The 25420-nt window shown below is 40.9% G+C and overlaps 1 protein-coding gene and 1 non-coding gene across 3 annotated transcripts in view; one reads left to right on the plus strand and one right to left on the minus strand.

The window, feature by feature from the left end:
• CTNNA1 (catenin alpha 1) overlaps window positions 1–25420 on the plus strand; it is a 194337-nt gene that overhangs the window by 141302 nt on the left and 27615 nt on the right. For both annotated transcript variants that reach the window (XM_059698505.1, XM_059698504.1), the window contains exons 8-9: window positions 4643–4723; window positions 9566–9718. In XM_059698505.1, coding sequence (XP_059554488.1) covers window positions 4643–4723; window positions 9566–9718 — 234 coding nt within the window. The remainder of the gene's footprint in view (window positions 1–4642; window positions 4724–9565; window positions 9719–25420) is intronic.
• On the minus strand, window positions 1362–1466 carry LOC132236238 (U6 spliceosomal RNA). Its single transcript, XR_009453201.1, has one exon. It is a non-coding gene; the product is annotated as a U6 spliceosomal RNA (small nuclear RNA).

The raw sequence follows: 25420 nt of genomic DNA on the forward strand, positions 1-25420 counted from the left end.
TTTTATATATTTAAATGCCATTTAACAAAGAAAAATCAACCAAATAATGAGTTCGTGTGTCACCTCTGACACGTGTGTCATAGGTTTGCCATCACTGGACTTTAGTATAACCTAAAAGCTTCAGTAAATAAATGCTTCTGAACTGCCCCCTCCTCATTCATGAGGCATAAACCTCTTATTTCCTTAAGTAACAAGAAAGACAAATAGATTTTTTTAGGGTAGTTGGACAAAGAATTAACAGATTCATGATGTGTTTTGCATCTTAAAGTGAATTTTGTTGTGAGACTATAATTCCCTCAAAAGTCAGTTTTAGGGATTTGCTTTTATATAACTTTCCAAGGAAATCCTTCCACCCAAATTGAGGACATTTCTGGGCACTTGAGGTTACAAGGACTTGGGCCTTCATGAGGTTATTGAACCCAACCTTGGGTTTCTGATAATAGATGTTTTTTTTGGAATAAATGATCTATTACAAATATCCAAAAAACATGGCTAGAAACAATGACAGACTTTACTGGGTTTATATAGAGGAATTTTTTTGGAGTGCTGAGTACCTAAGGAATATACTGAGACTTTCTTGATTAAAACATTAATTAGGAGGTCAGTTTTTTGTTTTTTTTGTTTTAATTGAAGTGATGGGTTCCCCCACCCCATTTTTAAAATTTTTAAAAAATGTTTTATTGTTGAAAGTATTACGTATGTTCCCCTCCAGCCTGCCCCCGGCCCTCCCCTGCTCCTGCCCCAGACCTTCAGCATCCTGTTGTCTGTGTCCATGGGCTATACATATATGCATACCAGGTCTTTGGTTGACTAACCCGCCCCCTTCCCTCTGAGATTCCGCATTCTGTTCCATGCTTCCATATCTCTGCATCCATTCCGTTCATCAGTTTATTTTGTTACTTAGATTTCATATATGAGTGTGATCATGTGATACTTGTCTTTCTCTGACTGACATATTTCACTTAGCATGATACTCTCCAGGTCCCTCCATGCTTTCTCAAAGGGTAAGAGATTCTTCTTTATTACTGCTGTTTAGTATTCCATGGTATTAACATACCACATCTTTTTTATCCACTCACCTACTGATGGGCACGTGGGCTATTTCCAGATCTTAGCTATTGTATATTGATTGTCCTGCTATGAACATAGGATTACATGCATTCTTTCTGATTTTTGTTTTTGTTTTGTTTGTTTTTTTAATTAAATTTCAGATACCTTTCCCTGAGATCCTGGTATTTGATCTTTGAGATTGTCAGAAATTAATTATACTTGTAACATTCTTTTCTTACTAATGGCTATGAATAAATCACAGTTTATCCCTGCAGGTAGAAATTCTCATACCTGAATCGCTTTATTTTGCTTTAAATATGGAACGCTTCATGAATTTGTGTCATCCTTATGCATAGGCCATGCTAATCTTTTCTATATTGTTCCAATTTTAATACATGTGTTGCTGAAGTGAGCACCAAATCAGTTCTGTTGAAACTCTTATTTTTTACCCATTAATATTAGTGGACTACTTAATTTTATTGGCAACACAGGAATATTGCGGCGAAAGGAAAGGAATGTGACCCTGACTAGATTTGATAGTGACCATATCAATTTATCACTTACATTTCAACTTTTTTTTTAATTAAATCTTTATTGTTCAGATTATTACATTTGTTCCTCTTTCCCCACCCCCCATAACTTCCCTCCTCCCAGTTCCCGCCCCACCCTCCACCCTCATTCCCCACCCACTGTCCTCATCCATAGGTGCACGATTTTTGTCCAGTCTCTTCCCGAATCTCCCACACCCCTTTCCCCCGCAAGAATAGTCAGTCCATTCCCTTTCTATGTCCCTGATTCTATTATAATCACCAGTTCATTCTGTTCATCAGATTATTTATTCACTTGATTCTTAGATTCACTTGTTGATAGATGCATATTTGTTGTTCATAATTTGTATCTTTACCTTTTTCTTCCTCTTCCTCTTCTTAAAGGATACCTTTCAGCATTTCATATAATCCTGGTTTGGTGGTGATGAACTCCTTTAGCTTTTCCTTATCTGTGAAGCTCTTTATCTGACCTTCAATTCTGAATGATAGCTTTGCTGGGTAGAGTAATCTTGGTTGTAGGTTCTTGGTATTCATCACTTTGAATATTTCTTGCCATTCCCTTCTGGCCTGCAAAGTTTCTGTTGAGAAATCAGCTGACAGTCGTATGGGTATTCCCTTGTAGGTAACTGGGTTTCTTTCTCTTGCTGCTTTTAAGATTCTCTCTTTGTCTTTTGCTCTTGGCATTTTAATTATGATGTGTCTTGGTGTGGTTCTCTTTGGATTCCTTTTGTCTGGGGTTCTCCGCGCTTCTTGGACCTGTAAGTCCATTTCTTTCACCAGGTGGGGGAAGTTTTCTGTCATTATTTCTTCAAATAGGTTTTCAATATCTTGCTCTCTCTCATCTTCTGGCACCCCTATAATTCTGATGTTGGTACGCTTGAAGCTGTCCCAGAGGCTCCTTACACTATCTTCGCATTTTTGGATTCTTTTTTCATTTTGCTTTTCCCGTTGGGTGTTTTTTGCTTCCTTGCATTTCAAATCATTGACTTGATTCTTGCGCTCCTCTGGTCTGCTGTCGGGAGTCTGTATAATATTCGTTATTTCAGTCCGTGTATGCTTAATTTCTAGTTGGTTCCCCAATATAACATCGAGGGTCTCATTAGTTTTCTTGTAGATCTCATTAAGTTTATCGGCGGCTTCTAAACAGTTCTTGAGAGACCTTAAAAGTGTGGTTCTGAACTCTATATCTTCTACTGACAATTTTGTCCTGTTTCTTTGTCTCCGCATTTTGTTATGCTTCCTTGGTGCACCCCCTAGTGGTCTTTGTTCGCAGTCTTATAGTTAAACCTTGATTGTTGTAGCTAATCCCAGGGAGGGTTTGACCTCCAGGCCAAGTGGCTATGAGAATCAGCTGTGTCAGCAGTGAGAGAACTTCTGTCCTCTAGGGAGGTGCTAATCTAGCCTTTGCCTGAGGCTATCCGGCAAATGCCTCTGTGCAGGGCTTGGGCAGGGCGGATCGCACAGGATCAACAGGGTGGGCCGGAGAGAGCAGTTATGGTGGCTCTCAGTCCTGTCCCCAGGGGCTCTGCCTCTCTGAGTCCCAGCACCCGCTGCAAAGCTCGGAGAGAAAGCTGCACTCACTCTGACCGAAGCCAGACAGTCCCGCTTCTCCTGTTTGAGTCTGGGTCCCTAAAGACTCGCCTGTATCTGGAGCTCAGAGTCTGCGACTCCCTCCCCATTGAAAACAACAACCACGCCCTCCACCGCCAGCGCACTCCGCACCTCAGATTTTGACTTCAGCACTGCGCCTCCTCTGAGTGTCCGTATGCGTTTCTCTTTCCTCCTAGTTGTAGGACTTCCACTCAGCCAGCGTTCCTGTGGTTCTGGGTGATGTCCCTTCCATCTTTTAGTTTTACTTTTGAAGTAGTTGTTCAAAGCAGCAAACTCCGGCGTTAATCTATGCCGCCATCTTGGTTCTCCTCCATTTCAACTTTTAAGCCTCCTTTTTGTCCTCTGCAAACCTATATCCTTCAGTATCCCTTCTCTTCTCCAGCAGTCCATTAGAAGTGAGGGCAGAGGGAAAGTGTCATTGTTCCCACTTAACAGATGGGGGATAAGAGAGAAAGCAAGTAACAAACATACATAAAAATGCACTCAGAAAACAAAACCATGTCTCCTCATCCCCAACCAGTCATTTGCTGTTATGGTGATGTACTAATGACATATCCATACCAGAATGTCTTGAGGGCACCCAAAGGTAGAAAACTGGGTTAAATTTCTTTGCCTGTTTGTCTCTCTCCTGTGATTACTATGTATTTTACAGAAAGAGCCACATTTTTTGGTTGGGCATTTTATAAGGAAAAACTTTTGATATACTTCATAGTTTAACCTCGCAGATATCTTATTAAATATTTCTAAGCACATGGCTAGCTCTATCGAGGATAATTGCCTTTGTCCCTTTTCTTTCTGTTACCATCTATTTTGATTCTGTGCAATACAACTGCATTAAGCTTAACTTTGAATTAAAAAATATGGCTGAAATAATCTCACAGCACATTCTTGTTCAAGTTCCATAATATTCATTATTAAGTTTGACCCACCATGGTACATCTTAGTTTTAAAATTCGTTTTTCACATTGTTTTAGTGCTGGGTGCCAACTTTAATATTTTGACATTTTTCAAATCTCAGAGTTCATCAAAATCAGATGTAACCTGTTCTAGCTTGCATTTCAAGAAGAGCTGGTTTGTTAATGAAATTTGTGTATGCTGAACCTTGAATTAAAATATAAATTTAATTTTTCAAGTGGAACTTTTAAGTGACAGTCTTGTCTTGTTCCTTGGCTTTTCTTATTTTGATAAAACTCCCTCAATTCCCATCATCAGATGATGTGAAGCCTAAGAGTTGTAAGGTTATGTTTTTATGAACAAAGCCAAATGATCCCCTGTGTCCCCTCCTCCCTTACTTCCCCTCAGCGTATTTTCTAACTTTGGGCTAAAAAATGTTGACTGTTTTTTCAATGTTAATTTGAACATAAATAGCTATTGACTATCATTAAATGTTTTGTGAATCACTAAAAGGAGCATTTCTTTATTTTTTTTTCCAGGCTGGACGTAAAGAAAGAAGTGATGCACTCAATTCTGCAATAGATAAAATGACCAAGAAGACCAGGGACCTGCGTAGACAGGTAAGCTAAAGAAAGTACCGATTGCTTTCCCAAGTTCTATCTCTGTCTGTTTTGTTGCTCATAAGCTTCTAAATGGCTAATCAAATGTCTTGGGGACCTGGACTAATATGGTCCCACTGGGATGGACTGCATAAATTAGCTGTAGTGTGAAAAGGATATACAAATAAGAAAATCAATTTAAAATGACTTGGGAACTGAAAATACCCTGAAGGATCTTGTGATACTCACATATTAGTAAATACAGAAATTCTAGTTATTTTCTGACTTGCCCAATTCTAATTACACACTCACAGTTCCTTTAGATCCTTGGTGGAGATGTATTTCCAGGATACATATTGTGGGTATAGAGGAAAGAACTTCTTATTTAAAGTTAAATAATTCCATTAACATTTTGGAATCAAATTAACTTTTACTCTTTAAAATGATAAGGTTGAATTTATAGAAGATGTTTGATATGATTTCAATCTTCTTGAACTTGTAGAGACTTGTTTTGTGTCCTAACATGTGGTCTATCTTTGTGAATGATCCATGTGCACTTGAGAAGAATGTATATTCTGTTGCATTGTGGTGAAATGTTCTATAAATGTCAATTAAATCCATCTGATCCAGTGTGTTCTTTTGAGTCTCTGTTTCCTTGTTAAGTTTTTGTCTGGAAGATCTATCCAGTGAAGTCAGAGGGGTGTTAAAGTCCCCTACTATCACTGTATTGTTGTCAACCTCTCCATTAAAGTCTTCTAGAAGTTTTTCATATATTTAAGTGCATATATGTTTACCAGGGTTATATCCTCTTGTTGGATCAACCATTTTAGTATTATGTAGGGACCTTTGTTGTCTCTTGTGATGGCCTTCATTTTAAAGTTTATTTTGTTGGCTATAAATATTGCTACTTCAGCTTTTTTTTCTTTTCCATTTGCATAGAAATTTTTTTCTCATCTCTTAACTCTCAACCTGTGTGTGTCTTTTGTTTTGAGGTGGGTCTCTTGTAGTTAGCATATAGTTGGGTCATGTTTTTGTATCCATTCAGCTACCCTACACCTTTTGATTGGAGCATTTAGTCCACTTACATTTAGGGTTATTATTGAGAGGTACTTACTTATTACCATTTTTATTCTGTATGGCTAGGTTTCTCCCTGTTTCTTCTTCTCATTACAGCAATCCCTTTAGCATTTCTTATAATGCTGGCTTGGTGGTAATGTACTCCTTTATCCTTTTTTTGACTATTTTGAATGATAGCCTTGCTGGATATAGTAATCTTGGTCTCAGATCTTGTTTTCCATTACCTTGAGTACTTTATGCCATTCCCTTCTGATGTAGAAGTTTCTGATGAGAAATCAGGTGTCAGCCTTATGGGAACTCCTTTGTAAGTAACAGTTTTCTTTTCTCTTGCTGCCTTTAAGATTCTCTCTTTGTCTTTAATTTTTGGCATTTTAATTATGTGACTGGGTGTGGGCCTGTTTGGGTTGTTCTTGTTTGGGGTTCTCTGTGCCTCCTGAACTTGTGGACTTTTTCCTTTACCAGGTTAGAGAAGTTTTCTGCCATTATTTCTTCAAATACCTTCTCTATTCCTTTCTTCCTTTCTGCCTCTTCTGGCACACCTACTATTCTAATATTGTCACATTTCACGTCCCAAGCTGTTTTTCTGCTTTTTAATTGGTTTTTCTTTTTGGTTTTCTGATTGAGTGATATTTTCAGCTATGTCTTCTAATTCACTGATTTGATCCTCAGCTTCCCCTAATCTGCTGTGTATTCCTTCCAATGTGTTAGTCATTCTTTATCTCAGACTGTTCTTTTTTCATAGTTACTATATCTTTTTTCATGCTGTTGAGTATCTTTACCATCATTACTCTGAACTCTGTTTCAGATAAATTTCTTAATCTCTGCTTCATTTATCTATTCTTCTGGAGAATTCTGTAGTTTTTTCATTTGGGGGTTGTTTCTTTGTTTCCTCATTTTGTTGTCTGTCTGGGTTTGTGACTATGTTTTAGGTAATCCTCTACACCTCTCAATCCCTAGTGCAGGACAGTGTTAATAGGCTGTTTCTGATTAATTAGATCAAGCTTCCAGAGGCCGCCTCCGCCTACAGACTGATAGGATTCTAATTTGAACCCCCCCCCCCCCCCCATTGCAATTGTCCTCAGGTATGCAGGTATGGTGAGAGTATTTTTTCAACAGGGTGGGGTGGTTACTCCTGCCTGGAGGCTACTTGTCACTTTTAATCTCTTAAGTGGCCTCAGGGCAAGGTGTTTTCCAATAGGGTGTGTCACTGTCTTCCCCCCAGGCAAGGCAGATGTCTATGTGGGAAAGATGTCCTCTGCTCTGTGAGGGAATGACTCAGCCCAGGATACTTTGGGTGTCTGCTTTCTGAGCTCTATCCCCAAAGGCCCCAGTCCTGACTTCTGTGCTCACAGCTCCAGTCCACTTTACCCTCCCTCTGCCAGAGCACAAGGTGGGTGGCTCCACAGGGAACTTTGTGCGTTGGTCCTTTAACAGGATGCCTGAATTTTCAGCTGTTACTCTCTAGCAGACAGCACCCCACTGCTTTTCATAGCCATATGTGGGTACCCTCTTTGATATTGGTGCTCTCTGCTGGAGGGCCCAGCTTCAGGATTGGATTCCAGAGTTCTCCGTGGCATCCCCCCACAGCTGAGATATCTCTCTGGGACTTCAGTTGCTGTCTGTGGGCACTGGGCCAGCCCTTTCTCGCCTCCACCCCTCCTACCAGTCTCTATGTGGTCTCCACTTTCGGTCCTCGGGTGTCAGGGTTCTCTGCTGCAAGTTTTCCGTTGATTATTCAGGAAGTTTTTCTGTATTTTAATTGTAATACCATTTTGTTCCTGGGAGTATGTCCATGCAGCACCCACTTACTCTGCTGCCATTTTTAAATTATTATCATTATTTTTTTAAAATATTTTTTTATTGATTTCAGAGAGAAAGGGAAAGGGAGAGAGAGAGATAGAAACATCAGTAATGAGAATCATTGATTGGCTGCCTCCTGCATACCCCCTACTGGGGACCGAGCCCGCAACCCGGGCATATATGCCCTGACTGGAATCGAATCTGGGACCCTTCAGTCCACAGGTTGACGCTCTAGCCACTGAGCGAAACTGGCTAGGGCTCTTCTGCCATTTCTGATCTCCGAAGTTGAATTTATAAAACAATGTATCAAAACGTAAAGAGTGGTAGTAGTAATACAATTTCCATACTTAGTGGAGAGACATTTTATTGTTATGTCTGATATAATGCAGAATTAAAGATGGACTGTATCTTTTTTTTTTTTTTGACGAAGTATCAGAAATGATTATAAGATGACCTTTCAGTTTATTTTATTTTACTTTATTTTGTTTTATTTCTTCACTCAAGGGTATGTCTTTACTGATTTTAGAGAGGAAGGAAGATACATTGATGTGAGAGAGAAACATTGATTGGTTGCCTTCTGTATGCACCCCACCTGGGGCTCGAACCCACAACCTAGGTATGTGCCCTGACCGGAAATGGAACCCGCAACTTTTCAGTGTATGGGATGACACTCCAACCAACTGAACTACCTGGCCAGGGTGGATGAGCTTTCAGTTTTAAGGTTCAGTAAGCTAATCCTGTTCAGATAAACCAGAAAGGACATTTTTCCTCTCATTTTTATTTAGCCATTTAGGCTGATACCTATATTCCAACACTCTGTGCCAATTTAACTCAGAGCTGCTTCTCCTTTAAGATAGAAGCTTTGTAATTCCCAAGAGAAAAAAATTTAATGTTGAAAACTGAGATTCTATTGCTGGAATGCTCTAACTGTGGCCTAAACCAAGCATGTCAACTCAAAGGCTAACACAGGCCAAATAAACAAGGTTTAAGTTTATGTGGGCCACAAAAAAACAAAAGCTTCATTTTCATAGAAACGTAGGTTTATTTCGATAGAGACATGCTGAATACGAAGGGCTGAAATAAATGAGTAATCATTAACATAAAACAATGGAACATTTTAATAAAAATTAATATATTTTCTTGAACATTAACTTACCAGACACTGAATAACTGCACAAATTAATAAGCGTGATGCAAATAAACCTATTTTTCTTGTTCTCCAAAAGCGAAATATTTCCTGTTGCACACACCAAACAAGTCAGTCCAAGACTAATGACGTGGCAATCGGCTGCTAAAATATTCACTGCTAGTATTAGTGGAGAGAAACAGTGCGCCTGCGCGTAAGGGAAATGAATGCAACACGATTATAGTAATCAATCATTAGTGAACGTTGTAGTTTGTTATTAATAATTATATATAACAGGATATTGTAAAAATTAAGTTACGAAATTTTTATTAAAATGTTTCTTACATACCATTATATCGGCTGGTCCAAAAAAAAATATTCATTGTGGGTGCCAAACCGGTTTGGCTCAGTGGATAGAGCGTCGGCCTGCAGACTGAAGGGTCCCGGGTACGATTCCGGTCAAGGGCATGTACCTTGGTTGTGGGCACATCCCCGGTGGGAGGTGTGCAGGAGGCAGCTGGTCGATGTTTCTCTCTCATCGATATTTCTAACTCTCTATCCTATCCCTCTCCCTTCCTCTCTGTAAAAAATCAATAAAATATATTAAAAAAAAATTCATTGTGGGCCTCATGCAGTCCATGGGCCATGAGTTTGACATGCTTGGTGTAAACTATTATCTCTGCAATCATGTTTCCTATGTTGCAGATTATATAATTGAATGGATCACATTGGGGGGGAGGGTCCTCATATAAGTGCAGGGAAGCTATCATAAGCTTCAATTAGATTTAAAAGTACAAGAAAAATAAGCAATGTAACTTCTTGTTAAAAATAAAATCAAATTTTTACAATTTAATTATTAGCTTCGCAAAGCTGTCATGGACCATGTGTCAGATTCATTCCTGGAAACCAACGTTCCACTTTTAGTGTTGATTGAAGCTGCAAAGAATGGAAATGAGAAAGAAGTTAAAGAGTATGCCCAAGTTTTCCGTGAACATGCCAACAAATTGATTGAGGTAAGTCTATTAGCAGTTTTATTAATTGTAACTTGATGGAATGTGGTGATTTTTTTAGTCACATTATTTAATCAGCTAAAAAATTTAGGGGCTCACCTAATATACAATATGTATAAGATCTTTACTACCTAACATCTATCTAAAACTACCATTTTGGTCAGTTACATTGATTATGTACATGATTAAATATAGATAATTCCTATCCTGGAAACTTAACATTTCTATTTAATGTTGTGCTAATAAAGGTAGATTATGACATGACTAAACTCACAAGACACAATAGAAGGGAGTAGTGGCTAGAAGACAGAGCTCCAGAGTCACACTGTCTGGGCTTGTATTCTGGCAAATAACCATCCTACCCCACTACCCCACCCCAAATTCTCATTTCTTATCTGTAAAATGAGGATGCTAATAATTCCTATCTTGGAATTATTTTAAGGTCTAAAAGAAAAGGTGTATGTTAGGTGCTTAGCACTTTACCTGAGACACAGACTCAGCCAGTCAGCTTGTTTGAAAATTGAAGACACTGACCCTTAACAGTGCTGCTAATTAGATATGTTTGAATAGTAGAAATATGTATGTAAGTGGTTGGTTTGTAAAGTGATAAGAAAGAGGAGTGAATTGCTATTTAGTTTCCAGGTAAGTTAAGTTGCTTTTACCTTTTTCTAACTGAAATAATGTTATTGTTTAATTTAGTCATTATTACTTTATTTAAAAAATTTTACACACAGTAAGCATATATCCAAGTTGTTTGTGTGTGTGTGTTTTCTTTTTTTGTTTGTTTGTTTTTTTCCAAGTTATTTATTTTTGTAACCTTTTGTAAAACATCTAATATTTGGAAAAGATATTTCATAGACTCTTTTGTAAGTTAGTTGTTATGTAAGAACAGAAAATGGGGCTTGTATGTAAAATCTATCTCTTGTACGTTTGGATTTATAGTGACATTAGGCCAGGTTAATACCATAAAAATATTCCAAGGAAAACATCAGTAATCACATTAAATGCATTGCTAATTTTACATCTAGTTTTCTTTGAACATTATGAATTAATTATGTATATAATACATAGGTCAGTGTGCTATTTAAGGTAATGATTCTGGCATTTGGAATTAAAATGGGAAGACTTTCATTTTCTCTCTCCATTAAGCATAATCTTGTTCACAATAGTTACATGACAGCTTGAGGTATAACCTCCAAATGTATAAAGATTGTCTTCAGAAAGCCAACCTCTGTAAGTAGCCTACATATTAGAAAGTATGCCTGTGAAGTAGGAAGCAAGGACACTACCAGCCCAAGGCCTTGGGCAACAGGTACCAATAATAGCATGAACAGGGCTCTGTGTGGTAGCTGAACCTCAGCGGGAAGCCCTAGTCTGTACTGCCGTTTGAGGGCCCTTTGGGCCTGCCTTGTCATCCTCAGTCTCAGAGCTGGCACTTGCTGAGCACCCTACTATGTATCATATGCAACTGCAATGTACTTTCTACAACATTTCTCAGGTGAGGAAACTTGAGCTTAGAGTTAAATAACTTGTCTTAAGGCTTCCTGGCTTGTATCCATCCAACAATGAAGGCTATGCCACTTGAGCTTATTGGCTTAGTGGACAGCCTTATTCCCATGGGAAGCATTAGGTGGACCTGGTAGCCTTGGAGACCTTGCTTCCAGGATTTTTGTCCATGCTTACGTGTACTTTTCATTTCATTCTGAACATCAGTTACCAAGGGCGCCTTGGAGTTTAGAGTTAGGTTCCCTCTCGCAACTCAGTTCTGACCCCTTTCTCACCTCTCTCCCCTCTCTGTGCCCTCCACCTTCTCACCCCCCACACAGATATATGTATTAAATGGTTTTTCATTGCTTGAGTCATAACCAAAGGCTCTGTAGCACCATTCTGCAAACAGTTAATTACATCTATGGTGATAGAGACACTAGGATATATAATTGCATATGTACATGAAAAGAAAATGAGCGTTTAAAGTGTTATAGAAGCCTCAATTTCCTGACTCAAGGCAGAACTTTATTCTTCAGTGACAAGGCTTCTCCTCCCCACACTACTTTTATATTATAATAAAGCGCCCGAACTTGTTTTAAGCAAAGGTAAAATACTTCATTGTTACTGTTTTGATAATCTCTTGGCTTCTTCCTTTCTTTTCATTAGTTCCCTCTTAAATGGAGCCAACTTTGATTTGATGGGAGATTTGCCATTTTTCCTGGGGGTTTGGAAGTAAGAGTGCTGTGTGAAAGTTGGGTAGGACTGGTGGTGATAGGCCTCCGGCAGGAAAGGAAAGATTCTGTAGCCACTGAGAATTCTGCCAGATGTTTGTTTTCCTAAAATAACTGCAGTACAGTACTATTGGCTTACCACAGCTGCAAGTTTGGGGGTCCCCAGTCCACCTGCACTTCTAACTTGCGACAGATTTTGAGGGTTACCATGGCCTATTTCAGTTTCAATAATTTCCTAGAACAACTCATAGAACTCAGAATAGTGCTGTACTACTTACGATTACATTTTATTATACAAATCGGGACCAGCCAAATGAAGAGGCACATAGGGTGAAGTGTGAAAAGGCCTTGTTAAGAAAACACACAAAATTTAACCACGTAGATTTGAAAATCTAATGGCTTTATTAAGAGATTAGGGGCCCGGTGCACGAAATTCGTGCACTGGGTGTGGGGGGGGGGGTGTCCCTCAGCCCAGCCTGCCCCCTCTCACATACTGGGAGCCCTCAGGCGTTGACCCCCATCACCCTCCAATCGCAGGATCGGCCCCTTGCCCAGGCCTGACGCCTCTGACAGAGGCGTCAGGCCTGGGCAGGGGACCCTCACTTCCCCCCATCACTGGTTCTGCCCCCAGCCCAGGCCTGATGCCTCTGGCCCAGGCATCAGGCCTGGGCAGGGGACCCCCAGACCCCTCCGATTGCTGGCTCTGCCCCTTGCCCAGGCCTGACGCCTCTGCCAGAGGCGTAGACCCCCATCACCCTCTGATCACCTGATCGGCCCCTTGCCCAGGCCTGACGCCTCCGCCTGAGGTGTCAGGCTTGGACAGGGGACCCCCATCTCCCCCCGATCACTGGCTCTGGCCCCTGCCCAGGCCTGATGCCTCTGGCCCAGGCATCGGGCCTGGGCAGGGGACCCCCAGACCCCTCCGATTGCTGGCTCTGCCCCTTGCCCAGGCCTGATGCCTCAGCCAGAGGCATAGACCCCCATCACCCTCCGAGCGCCTGATCGGCCCCTTGCCCAGGCCTGACGCCTCCGCCAGGGGTGTCAGGCTTGGACAGGGGACTCCCATCTCCCCCCGATCACTGGCTCTGGCCCCCACCAAGGCCTGAGGTCTCTGGCCCAGGAATCATGCCTGGGCAGGGGACCCCCATCTCCCTCTGATCGCTTGCTCCACCCCCTCCCAAGCCTGACGCCTCTGACCCAGGCTTCAGGCCTGGGCAAGGGGACCATCATATCCCCCCAATCCCCGGCTCCGCCCCCCACCCAGGCCTGATGCCTCGGCCAGAGGAGTTGACCCTCATCACCCTCCGATCACCAATCACCGGATCGGCCCCTTGACCAGGCCTGAGGCCTCCGGCAGAGGTGTCAGGCCTGGGCAGGGGACCCCCAGCTCCCCGCGGTTGCAGGTTCCGCCCCTGCCCAGGCCTAACGCCTCTGGCCTAGGCGTCCGGCCAGGTCAGCGGGGACCCACAGCTGCAGCGGCCCCACGATCGTGGGCTCCGCTTTAGGCCCAGGCAAGGGACCCCTAGCTCCCGGGACTGCCAGCTTCGACTGTGTCCAGCTCCCATCGCTGGCTCCACCCCTACTTCTTGCTATCACTGGCCAGGGCGGCAAAGGCGCCTGATTCTCCGATCATGGCTGGGGGGCAGGGCAAAGGCGGCCCCAGGGCCGCCTTTGCCCTGCCCCCCAGCTCTTAGCTCCCCCCTGGGTTTCTGATCATTGTCAGTGGCAGGGGGCTTCTTCCTGCTTTCCCTTTCGCCTCCCTGCATTGTGCCTACGTATGCAAATTAACCGCCATCTTGTTGGCAGTTAACTGCCAATCTTAGTTGGCAGTTAATTTGCATATAGCCCTGATTAGCCAATGAAAAGGGTATCGTCGTACGCCAATTACCATTTTTCTCTTTTATTAGTGTAGATTGATGAGTCAGGCAGCATCCCACCTAGCAACTAGAAGGGCACTCTAAGGGTTGTACAAAATGGAAGGTTTTATAGAAGGGACAGTGGGGCCAGGGACTATTAACAAAGGAAAAGAAAGGATTATTTCTGTGTGAAAGAGAACCCCAAAACAGATTGCCACTTCTTTCTGTGCAGGGGGGAAGGGGCGTTATGGAGAAGGGCCCATGTGACTGATTACTTCATTGATGTTGACCAGAAAACACAGACTGGTTGATTAAGATTATGTTTCTGGGAGAGTTTGAAACTGCATTTAAAGTCTGGGTTTGGTATCATGGGCTTTTAGTATGAGTGATGCCATTTTGGGCCTGTGGCTTTCTCTGTAACAGTCTCAAAGACAGTTTTCTCCCTGGAATCAGAGCACTTTATCCTACCGATACAGTGATGGCTTGCCAACTAGGAAGCTCCACTGAGTTTCAGTGTCCATAATTTTTATTGGGGTTTCATTATGTAGGCATGATTGATAAAACTGTGATTTAATTGAACTCAATCTCCAGTTTCCTTGCTTCCCTGAAGCTTGGGCTCTCCTGAATGTCCCAATCCTCTACACCAGTGGTTCTCAAACTTCTTAATGCCGTGACCCTTTACTATAGTTCCTCATGTTGTGGTGACCCCCAACCATAAAATTATTTTCGTTGCTACTTCATAACTGTAATTTTGCTACTGTTATGAATCGTAATGTAAATATCTGATTTGCAGGATGTATTTTCATTGTTCGCGACCCACAGGTTGAGAACCGCTGGATTGAATAACTTGGTTATGGTGGCCTGTCTCAATCCTCAGTCAGCCATTAGCATTACATATCTAGGTCCCCCACCAGGAGTTACCTCATCAGCATAAACTGTCAGGGCCAATGATGAATTATGAGGACCTTCCTATGACTAATGAAATCTCAAAGATTTAGAAGTTTTCTCCCAGGAATCCAGGCCTAAGAACAAACATTATTATACAGTACCTCCCAATCTTGAAGGTATATGGAGTGCCTGGTTTTCAGATAGCTTGCTAATGCAGCCATAAACACTTAATGAAAGAGGAAAGACAAGGCAGGTTTGTTTCTTGCAGCTCTATTAGCTCCTGTTTGTGGCCATTTCCCAGTGACTTAATACTCTTACCTGGTACTCCTCGCATTGTTTGTTCTCCCTTTCCCTCTAGGTCAGTGGTTCTCCCATTTGGAAGCCAGGTTTTCTGTCCTTTCCAGGGAATTGGGTCCATCTCTTTACACCTCAGTGAGGGATTCTTCCCTCACAGAATCTATGTCTCACTCTGGTGTATAAATCCCTTCTGTGGAACATCCCTGAATTGTCACTTATGTTTTCTTGGAGTTTTCCACTACAGAAGGAGTCCTTCCCTCTAGATATTGAAGATGTGGTATGGAAAATAATGTAAAACTTTCATTAACTTTTTATACTGATTACATGTGAAATGTAGTATCTTGGGATTAAATAAAATACATTATATTTGCTAATCTTCACCCCTCTAAAATGTGGCTACTGAAAAATTTTTAAATTTTTTGTAACACATTGTATTTCCATTAGACAGCCCTCATCTAGATATTTCCTCAGGCCTCCCTCTTCTCTGAACGCTGACCACTCAACCAGCCCTTATGAACACCTGCGCCAGAGGGGAGGCAGACCGAGTAGAGCAGCCAAGGCCTCCATCATTCCAGAAGGAGGCTTGACCAGTGTATCCCAGGTTGGCTTTAGCTTTTTGGGCAGTGACCTCAGTCTGTAGTTTGACCGAGCTCACAGGCAGCCCAGGGTTTTCCCTCCAGAGGTGCTGCTGTTCAGTCCCCTCCGCTTCATTCTTGCCTGTGTAGGTGCAGTTGTTGTTTGGCTCTCTGTGGTTTTGACAGTCACTCAGTATATACTTCTTAGATTCAGTCTAATGTTCTGTCCTGTCAGGATGTTGCTGGCATTACTCTTAGTATTATAATGGCCTCCTTCTCTCTCTCGCTCGCTTGTGCTCTCTCTCGCTTGCTCTCTTTCTCTCTTTTAAATAAGTATCTTTTCTCCTTTATTCAATTTGACGTTTAGAAAATTATATAAGACTAGTGGCCCGTTGCATGAAGATTCGCACAATAGCCCTTTCCTTCCCCTGGCTGCCGGCACCGGTTTTCCTCTGGCACCCGGGACCCAGGCCTTTGGTCCAGCCGCAGCAGCGAGGCTTGGCTTCTCCACTCCGACTGCTCCCAGCCTCTCCTTCTTTTTTCCAGCTCCTCGAGCAGAGGCTAGGGCTGGCTGGAAGCCTGGGTTGCCCCCGGCGACCCAGGCCCCCAGCCACTCCTTGAGCAGAGTCCAGGCCTGGCGGGAAACTTGGCTTCCTCCGTCGCCGGGAGCAACCCAAGCCTCCTGCTCACTCCAGCTCCGTAGCCACTGCCATCTTCAGTTGTCTTCAGTCTTCGCTCCACGCCTGCATATGCAAATTGACCACCATCTTTGTTGGGTTAATTTGCATAGTTGCTCTGATTGGCTGGTGGGTGTGGCGGAGTGATGGAGTGATGGTTAATTTGCATGTTTCTCTTTTATTATATAGGACAAGTCATAGAATAGAACCTTTCAGTTTGCTACTAGAAATCATTCTCTTGATTGAACAATTCTTTGCATATAGTTGGCCTTTCAGGCAGTTAAGAATCCCTTTCTTTTTGTCTTGCTCTCTAAATTATCGAGATAAAACATGTCTACCCTGTTACCCTCATTTCCTTTTTAGTGTCCTCATTAAAATTGGGGTAACTATAGAAATCACATATATGCTATTTCTAAGCTATATTCTAGCAGCTTCTTTGTAGATTCCAGATGCCTATCTGCTCCCCAGAGCAGGTTCTGTTATGCTTTCCAGTTATATCTTACTCTCCGTCTCCCCATCTCCCCCCTCTAATTTTCTCCATAAACACTTGGATGTTGCTGTATATCAGATAGATGAACTCTTCTTACAGCTGATTCCTAAAGGGTATAGTCTGATTTATTGGGTGTTAGAAAATGTGCCCTTCGACACTGAAGTAAAGCCAGGCCTCTTCCCAGAACCATTTGGGGATGCTGTGTGATTGCTGCAGTAGGGATCTAGATGTACATAAAACTTTCACCAGCCAATTTGCCCAGGGTTACTCTATGGTAACACTGCTAGGCTTATTCACCCAACTTCTTTATTAGAGATAAGAGCCTCTGAAAGCATCCCTATGCAGCAAGGTGTTTGGGGAGAAAAGATTAAAGTACCAATTTAGATTAGATACCGTTAGGGGACAGTACCATTTAAAAATATAGCTTAAAAAAAACTATAAAAGAAATACAAGTTCATTTTAGAAAATTTGGAAAATAAGAAGGAATAACATTTTGGAGTAGATTCATGCTTATTTTATCTATATGTGGATTGGTTTTTTAGAAAAGTCTTTACAAAATTGATATACTGATTTGTGGGGGTTTTTTTTAGGCCAGTGGTATCAATGTTTTATCATGTAATGTGTTTTTGCCTTGTTTATCATACCCATTTCATTGTGTTCTGAAGTACTCATTTATAGCATTTATATGGATTGCTTACATTTGTTAGTCCATTTATGTAACCAGTCCCCTGTCATGAGGCATCTAGGTTATCTAGGTTGTTTTAGTCTTTTACTATTTCATATAGCAGTCTGAGAAATATTCCTTTACTTTTATTTGCCTTTGTCCCACCTAGTTGTTCAAGCCAAAAGTCTAGGTGTTATCCTTGATTCTTCTTTCCCCCTATTTATTTTTCATGGTCCATATTAATTCACAAGTCTCCATATCCTTTATTTCCATGGTTACCTCCCTAGTCCAAGCCATCATCTCTCACTGGACTTCTGCAACAGCCTCCTAATTGATTCTTTTGTTTTCACTTTTGCCCATCTCTAGTCAGTCAGTCTCTCTCTCTCTCTCTCTCTCTCTCTCTCTCTCTCTCTCTCTCTCTCTCTCTCTCTCTGTCTCTCTCTGCCTCTCTCTGCCTCTCTCTGTCTCTCTCTGTCTCTCTCTCTCTCTGGCATAGTCTGATACCTTTATGTCATTCCTTTGTTTCAGGACCCATCAATATTACCCTCCCCACCATCGCCTTTCATGGCTTTTAGACAAAATTGGGATAAAATCCTAAAATCCATATTCTTAACTATGGTCCATAAGGTACCCTGACTGCCTTTCCAACTGCCTATTGTCCTATGTCTTTCTTACCTTTTAGTCCCCCCATGCTAGACTACTAGTACTTCTTTCTCTTCAAGCATACCATACCCAGACATGTCACCACCTCGTATCTTCTTCACTCCCTGGGCCCTCTGCCTGGAATGATCTGTCCACTTCTCATCATACAGGTCTCTGCCCAAATGTTACTTCTGCAGAGAGGTTTTTGTGTATCCCTCATTCCCTCCATACCATCCTTTGCCATTTTTTTCATCCTGTCACCTGATATATATCCCTCATAACGCTTTTCACTATCTGAAATTATTGGGTTTGTTTCATTTTTTTCTTCTCTGTCCTGACACCATGCTCTAATAGAATGTAAGCTTTTTTAGAACATGGGCCTAGAACAGTGCCTGGAACATAGTAGGTGCTCAGTAGCAATTAGAGGAATGAATCTACTGGTTCTCAAATGTAATAAGCATAAGATTACCTTATTCTAAAGAGAGAGTGACAATCAGAATAAATGTATATAGTGTATATGTTCTTTATAATGTAGCATAAATGGTGCTGAGATTATATGTGAAAAAAATTATCCATTTTATCAGCATTTGAAAGGAAGCTGAGCAATAGCTGTTATTTAAGCAGCATTTTAATACGTGACCAAAATAAAATTGGAGCAGATGTGTTGGCGCTTGCTAATTTGGTTTGTGGAAGTCTTTATTGCTTTAATAGAAATACTTTCCCCTCTCACCAGATAAAATAGTATAAAAAGGTTATGCTTTAATTTGGGGTGCCATGTAAAGTTGCTTCAAATGTATTAATAGTTTTTGAGTAGTATTAGGGATAACACCCACTTAGAAAGGGAAACCTTTAGTGGTGTCTTCTTTGTATATCACATTATGGAAATACAGGCTTAGTTTCAAGAATAAAGCCACATACTGAGTCTTGAGGTTTTATGTATGAAGAGAGAAATTTCTCCAGTCCCTCTATGTGCACACAGTTGTTCGGAAGGCTGTGTGCTGCTGGGTACCTATTGGATCCTTATTAAACAACTTTTATGATTTTACTTGAAAAAGCAAGTAACAGTGTTTGCTGTGAGGTTGCTCTGAACTTATTTTCACAAAGTCTGGCTAGGACCTCTGACTAACTCACGTGCAGCACCGTTGTCAGTGAAATCCAGTACCTTCCTACATATTGAAGGCATTGAAGCCTGCTTTCTTATGTGAAGGGTGTGTAGAGGTTGTGCTGTCCAAGGCCAGGAAGTAGGGGAGTAGGAGCTGAGCGTCAGTGTTGGTGAGCTGGGTAACACTTCTCTTCACCATTTTCTTCTGTTTCTAGCACTGAGGGCTTTGTTTTCATCCTATATAATAAAGAGCTAATACTAATTAGACTGAACAGCGGAACGATCTTCCGGACAAAGCCAGAGCAAGGGCCAGCCGAGGCTGCGAGAGCCGAGCCCCTTGCATAAATTTCGTGCACCGGGCCTCTAGTTTGTTTATAAAAGGGCATGGCTATACTTCAGGAAGTGATAACTACCTTTTATATTTGACTCTTCCTCACATTAAGTTAATGATTTCTTTAAGTTGTTCTTCAATTTAAAGTGTATTAAGGTGAAAATCTATTTTCTGTCAGAAATAATACCTTTTTGCCAATAATGCAACACCCATATATTCTTTTTACTTGCTTCATTCTTTGCCCACCACCTTTGTAAGCAGCTTAGTAGCTGAAGATCAATTTGTTTTCCCCTTTAATTTTGCTCTCTTCTGAGCTCCTTTTCAGTTTCACAAATTCAGAGTGAAATAGAAAAAAAATGCTGTTCATGAAATCTTGCCTGTAAAAACTATATATCATTTAGTATCTCTTTTCCTTTAGCCCCAGGCATTGTATTAAAATGGGCCCCTTATTATAATGAACTTGCTACAGTAAGATGATATCTTGTTCTTTGTCTTGAGTTAAGAACCAAAATGTAAATGTAATTGGTTGCTGTTGAGCTGGATTATCATTACTTGTGGGGCTTCCCTTCCACCTTCCAAGTATTTCCCATTATCCAGGACTTCTAGGGTATGGCTTTATTGGCTTGAAATGTGTTTGAACTGCAAATTGAATGATCTGCATTTTAACTTTTATTCTATGGTATGCTGATACTGTGTAGTAAAGTGGCCTTGAAGAAGACTGGTAGGAGCATTTGAATTAAACACTGACCTTATACGATCTACCTGTGATATCTTGGGTATTTTCTCATTGCCTCTATATAATACTATAGGATGAAATTCTTCCAAATAGCAAATTAAATGAAGCTTCAACTTTTTAGGACTATAGGACATTTGCATGAAAGCAGTGAGGTGTTCTTGGGGGCAATGCTAGCCTTAGATGCCAGAAGAATTTTCTCAGCATATTGAGTGTGGTCTTCTCACATTTTCAAAGGTCTAAGTTCAGACTAATGAGGCTGTGTGTGACAAAAGTGTCTTGCATGTACTATTTTAGCACCTTATCCCCTAACAAACATTTTTGGCTGAACTTAACCACCCAGTCAAACTTTGGGACAGTCAAGTGAAGGCAGTGGGTGAACATTGTTCTCAGGAGCATCCGGATTCTTTTCTCCTGGACTACTGATAAGGATGGTTAAGGAAGCACTCTGCCCAGCCTTGGCCCTGATTGAGGAAAGAGTGTAAGCCTCCTATTTCCTCATCAGTCGAACAGATGGACTAATATTTAGACAGGCACCCATTCTACCTTTACTAATAGATAATTCAGGTAGTTAGATATAAATAGGGAACTTTTAAAGTGGTATATATGTTGCCACATAAATGGAACTAACTACAGTATCATCTGGGTGGTGATTTACAAATGAAACCCTTTTAAAAATACAAATATCCAAGTTGTTTAAAATAGTTTATGATGTTTTAGTAAATCCACTACTCCTAATCCTGTTGCTAGAGATACTTGCAGTTATATCTTACCTCTTCCTAAAATTAGATTTGACATAGCTTATTTAGAATAAAACCATATAAAATAAGTTATATGCAGAAAGCCAGACCCTAGAAAAAGAGTAATAGACAATTATGATCTATAATTGCCAATCTTGAGTTCGGATTTGACACTGTACTTCCTGGTAGCAGGGAGAAAAGGATGAAACAGTTAATTGTGTAGTCCTTGTCTTTAAAATGGAGGAAGGATGCCCCCCCTTTTCCCCCAAGGGAAAATAAGCCTATCCTAAAAATAAAATGTAAAAAGAATCCTTACAGCCTGGTTGGCTTGGCTCTGCAATTGAGTGTCGACCTAGGAACCAAGAGGTCACTGGTTCCCAGTCAGGGTACATACCTGGGTTGTGGGCTTGATCCCCAGCAGGGGGCATGTAAGAGGCAGCCGATCGATGACACTTATCTCTCATCAGTGTTTCTATCCCTCTATTCCTCTCCCTTCCTCTCTCTCTTAAAAAAAAAAAAATTAATAAAAAACATTTTTAAAAAAAGAATCCTTACGTAGGGTTTTTCTATAAGGGACAGTTAATGATTAAGTAGGTGTGTGTGTGTGGGGGGGTCCTCAACATTTTAACATATAGTGACAGATTCCACATGATTTTCTTATAAGTTTCTTCTAAAAAGGCAAGATCATAACATTCCATTGCTACTGAGTTGAGATCCAGGCAGCTGTGATCTGGTGAGGGGCTAACCAGCATATGGCCTTCAGCCTCCCAGTGACAATATTGGGAGGACAGAGGGCTGTGAGTCTGTGTGCTTTCTCCGTTTTAAAAATAAACTTCAACCTTTGTTTTGTTATGTTTTAAATCTACCTTGTAAAGAGCATATGCTTAGTTGGTATTCAGCTTAGCAGGATTTTTCTTTTCTATTAGAGAGTTTAGTACATATACATTCATTATTATGATACGTGGATTCATTTTACCATTGCATTTTGTTCTCTCCTTTTTGTTTTTGTTTTTTATAATTTTTTAAAAAATTTATTTCAGAGGAAGGGAGAGGGGGAGAGAGAGAGAGAGAAACACCAATGATGAGAGATAATCATTGATCGGCTGCTTCCTGCACGCCCCCCACTGGGGATCGAGTCCACAATCTGGGCCTGTGCCCTCCACCAAAATCGAACCCAGGACCTCTCAGTCCGCAGCCCGACGCTCCATCCACTGAGCCAAACCAGCCAGGGCTGTTCTCTCCTTCTTATTCCTCTGTTTCTATCCTTCTTTCTCCTCCTGTTTTTGGATTGATTGAGCCTTCCCATTTCCTTTTTTCTTTTTTCCCCCCTTCTTGTTTGGAAATCATATACCCTCTGTTTCATTAGTGGTAACTGGCTATTTTAGCAAGCATGTTTAACTCAGAGGATAAACTTAATCAGTATCTTTTTCTCCTGAAACAATGTAAGTCTGTTAGAACAGTGGTCGCCAACCGGTGGTCTGTGGTCCATGAGGTCCGAAAGGTTGGTGACCACTGTCTTAGGATGTTTTAACTCCATTCTCCAACTTAAATATTGTCCAGTATTTTGATTCTCTTAAATTATAGCCCCTTGAATTAGATACTATTGGTATTGCTTTATTTGTTTTTTTCAAGTTTGCATAAATTTTATCTTACACCATATTTTTATTGCTTCCCATTTCTTCTTGCATATTAAACCTCCCTTCTGAGATGATTTCCCTTCTTTCTGAAGCATAGTCATTAGAAATTCCTTTAGTGGGAGGGAGGAAGATATGTCTGGAGTAAATACTCAAGTTGTTTTTGTCTTAACTTAATGTCTTTATTGTGCTCTAATTCTTTTTTTAAAATATATTTTTATTGATTTCAGAGAGGAAGGGGGAGAGAGAGAGAAACATCAATGATGATAATTAAGAGTCATGGATTGGCTGCCTCCTGCACGCCCCCTACTGGGGATTGAGCCTGGAACCCTTCAGTCTGCAGGCCGATGCTCTATCCACTGAGCCAAACTGGCCCGGGCTGAAGATATTCTTTATCTCTGGCTTCCATGGTTGCTGTTGAAAAGTCATCAGTCATAATTTGTATTTACTTTCTGGCTGATAAAAATCTTGTCTTGCCCTAGCCAGTTTGGCTCAGTGGATAATGTGAACTAAAGGGTGCCAGGTTCCATTCCAGTCAAGGGTGCATGCACAGGTGCAGGCTCGATCCCCAGTGGAGGGCGTGCAGGAGGCAGCTGATCAGTGATTCTCTCTCATCATTGATGTTTCTCTCTCTCTCCCTCCTTCTCCTTTCCTCTCTGAAATCAATAAAAATAATTTTTTAAAAAATCTTGTCATTGTTGTTCTAAAGCTTCATTACAGTGTGTCAGGGTGTGGACCTTTTTTTGGGGGGGGGGGGGGGCGGCGCGGTGGTTAATCCTCACCCAGGGATATTTTTTCCATTGATTTTTAGAGATAGTGGAAAGAAGGGAGCGGGGGGGGGGGGGGAAGGAGAGAGAGAGAGAGAGAGAGAGAGATCAATAGGTTGCCTCCTGCACACGCCCTGGGGCATGGTACATGCCCTTGACTGGGAATCCAACTTAGACCCTCCTAACCACCAAGCCAAACCAACCAGGGGTAGATTTCTTTTATTTATCCTGCTTAGAATTTGTCTTCCCAAATCTAAAATTTAAATTTCATTCACTTTGAAAAATTTAAGTATTGCCTCTGTTCCTTTTTTTTTCTGTCTTTCCTTCTGAAATTCCTCATGGTTGAATAGTAGTCCTTCTCAGTTTATCTTGCATGTCTTATAATTTCTTTTATGACTTCTATATTATAGAAATTTCTATTTTTGTTGTTGTTTTTTTAATTCTTAAGTTTGACTTTACAAGTTAGTAATTCTTCCTTCAGCAGTGTTTAGTCAAGATTATTTTAAATTTCTGGAAGTGCCAGATGTTATAACTTTTCATGCAAAATTGAATTTTGATCTTTCTCAAATCTGCCTAGTTTTGTTGTTTTTTTTTAATCCTCATTAGTAATTAAAAAAAAAAATCCTCACATGAGGATATGTTTTGCATTGATTCTAGAGAGAGGAAGGGAGAAGAGAGTGGGAGAGAAAAACATTAAGAGAAACATCAAATGCTTCCCGTTTACACCCTGCCTGGGGCTCAAACTCATAACCTAGATTTTTGCCCTGCCTGGGAATCCAACCCGAAACCCTACTGTGCATGAGATGAGCTACACAGGCGAGGGCTCAAATCTGCCTCGTCATTTTCAGTGTGTTTTTTCCTTGTCTCTACTTTGGTTACTTTTTTTTTTTTTTTTAAGGTCTATTAACATAAGAAATATTTTTCATATTCCATGTGTGATCATTTGAGTATCTGCAGTTATTGTGGATTTGATTACTCAGTTCTTTTGCTTACTCTACCCCAGATGGCTTATTTCCTTATGTACTTTCTGCATTTTTATTGTGACTTCACATTCTGGCATTTTGTATATGGGAATTCTTTGAGGCCTGGGATTTAGATCACCTTTCATCCGAGAAAATTTCCATTTATATTTGCTTCTGCCAGTTGTTTAGGGATACTACTAACACATGACCTCCTAAGCCTGAAAGTTTTTTGGGCCAAGTAAATAATGTAATTTCTATTCTTTAACCCCTGTGGGGGGCGTGCAGGAGGCAGCCGATTAATGATTCTCTCTCATCATTGATGTTTCTTTCTCTTCCTCTCTGGAATCAATAAAAATAACAAACAAAAAACAAGTTCTGGTCACAGAATAGTTTGTACCCCATTCCCACCCACCCCTACTCCAAGTGAACACTGTTTTCAGTGCTTGCTTGCCTGCCTGAATTTCTGCTTTCTCATTTCTAGCCTCTGACAGTTTCCTTTAATCACTTACCTGCATTAAAAAATAAAAACAAAAAACAGCATTATTGAGATACAATTTATGTAACATAAATATTACCCATTTTAAGTATACAATTCAGTGATTTTTTTTTACTAAATTTACAGTACGATGCAAACTTCACCACAATCCAGTGTGGAACTTTTCTATCACCCATGCATACTTCATTTTTTGGTAACATACCTTGTTCCTCCTAATAAGGTAGCCAGCACCCTTCTCTGGAAATCGGGAATATACAGGTTTGACCTCTGTTCCATCATCATTTTCCCTGTGGGTTGGGGAGTAATTATTAGAAGTTTCTTGAGTGGTTTTGAAATTTATATGACATGCAGTTGGGACTTCTCAGATATACGACAAGTTTGGAAAAGTTGAGTTACTATTATTTTGGATTTTTTGAGAGTTCAGACTCAATCATTTTAAAGACAAAAACTCAGGTGGTAGCTTGACCTGCAGCCAATGGCAAATGATGCAGGTTGTGAGCTTATAGCCTCTTACCTAGGTCGTGATGTTACCACTTAGACGTTAAAGCTTCCTTTTCCACAGTTTTCTACTTGTTTTTATGCCACAGAATGGATGAGATGTTAGGGTGAAATGGCATTAATTTATCACCAAG

The sequence above is a fragment of the Myotis daubentonii genome, chromosome 5, assembly GCF_963259705.1.
Source record: "Myotis daubentonii chromosome 5, mMyoDau2.1, whole genome shotgun sequence".
Classification (NCBI taxonomy): domain Eukaryota; kingdom Metazoa; phylum Chordata; class Mammalia; order Chiroptera; family Vespertilionidae; genus Myotis; species Myotis daubentonii.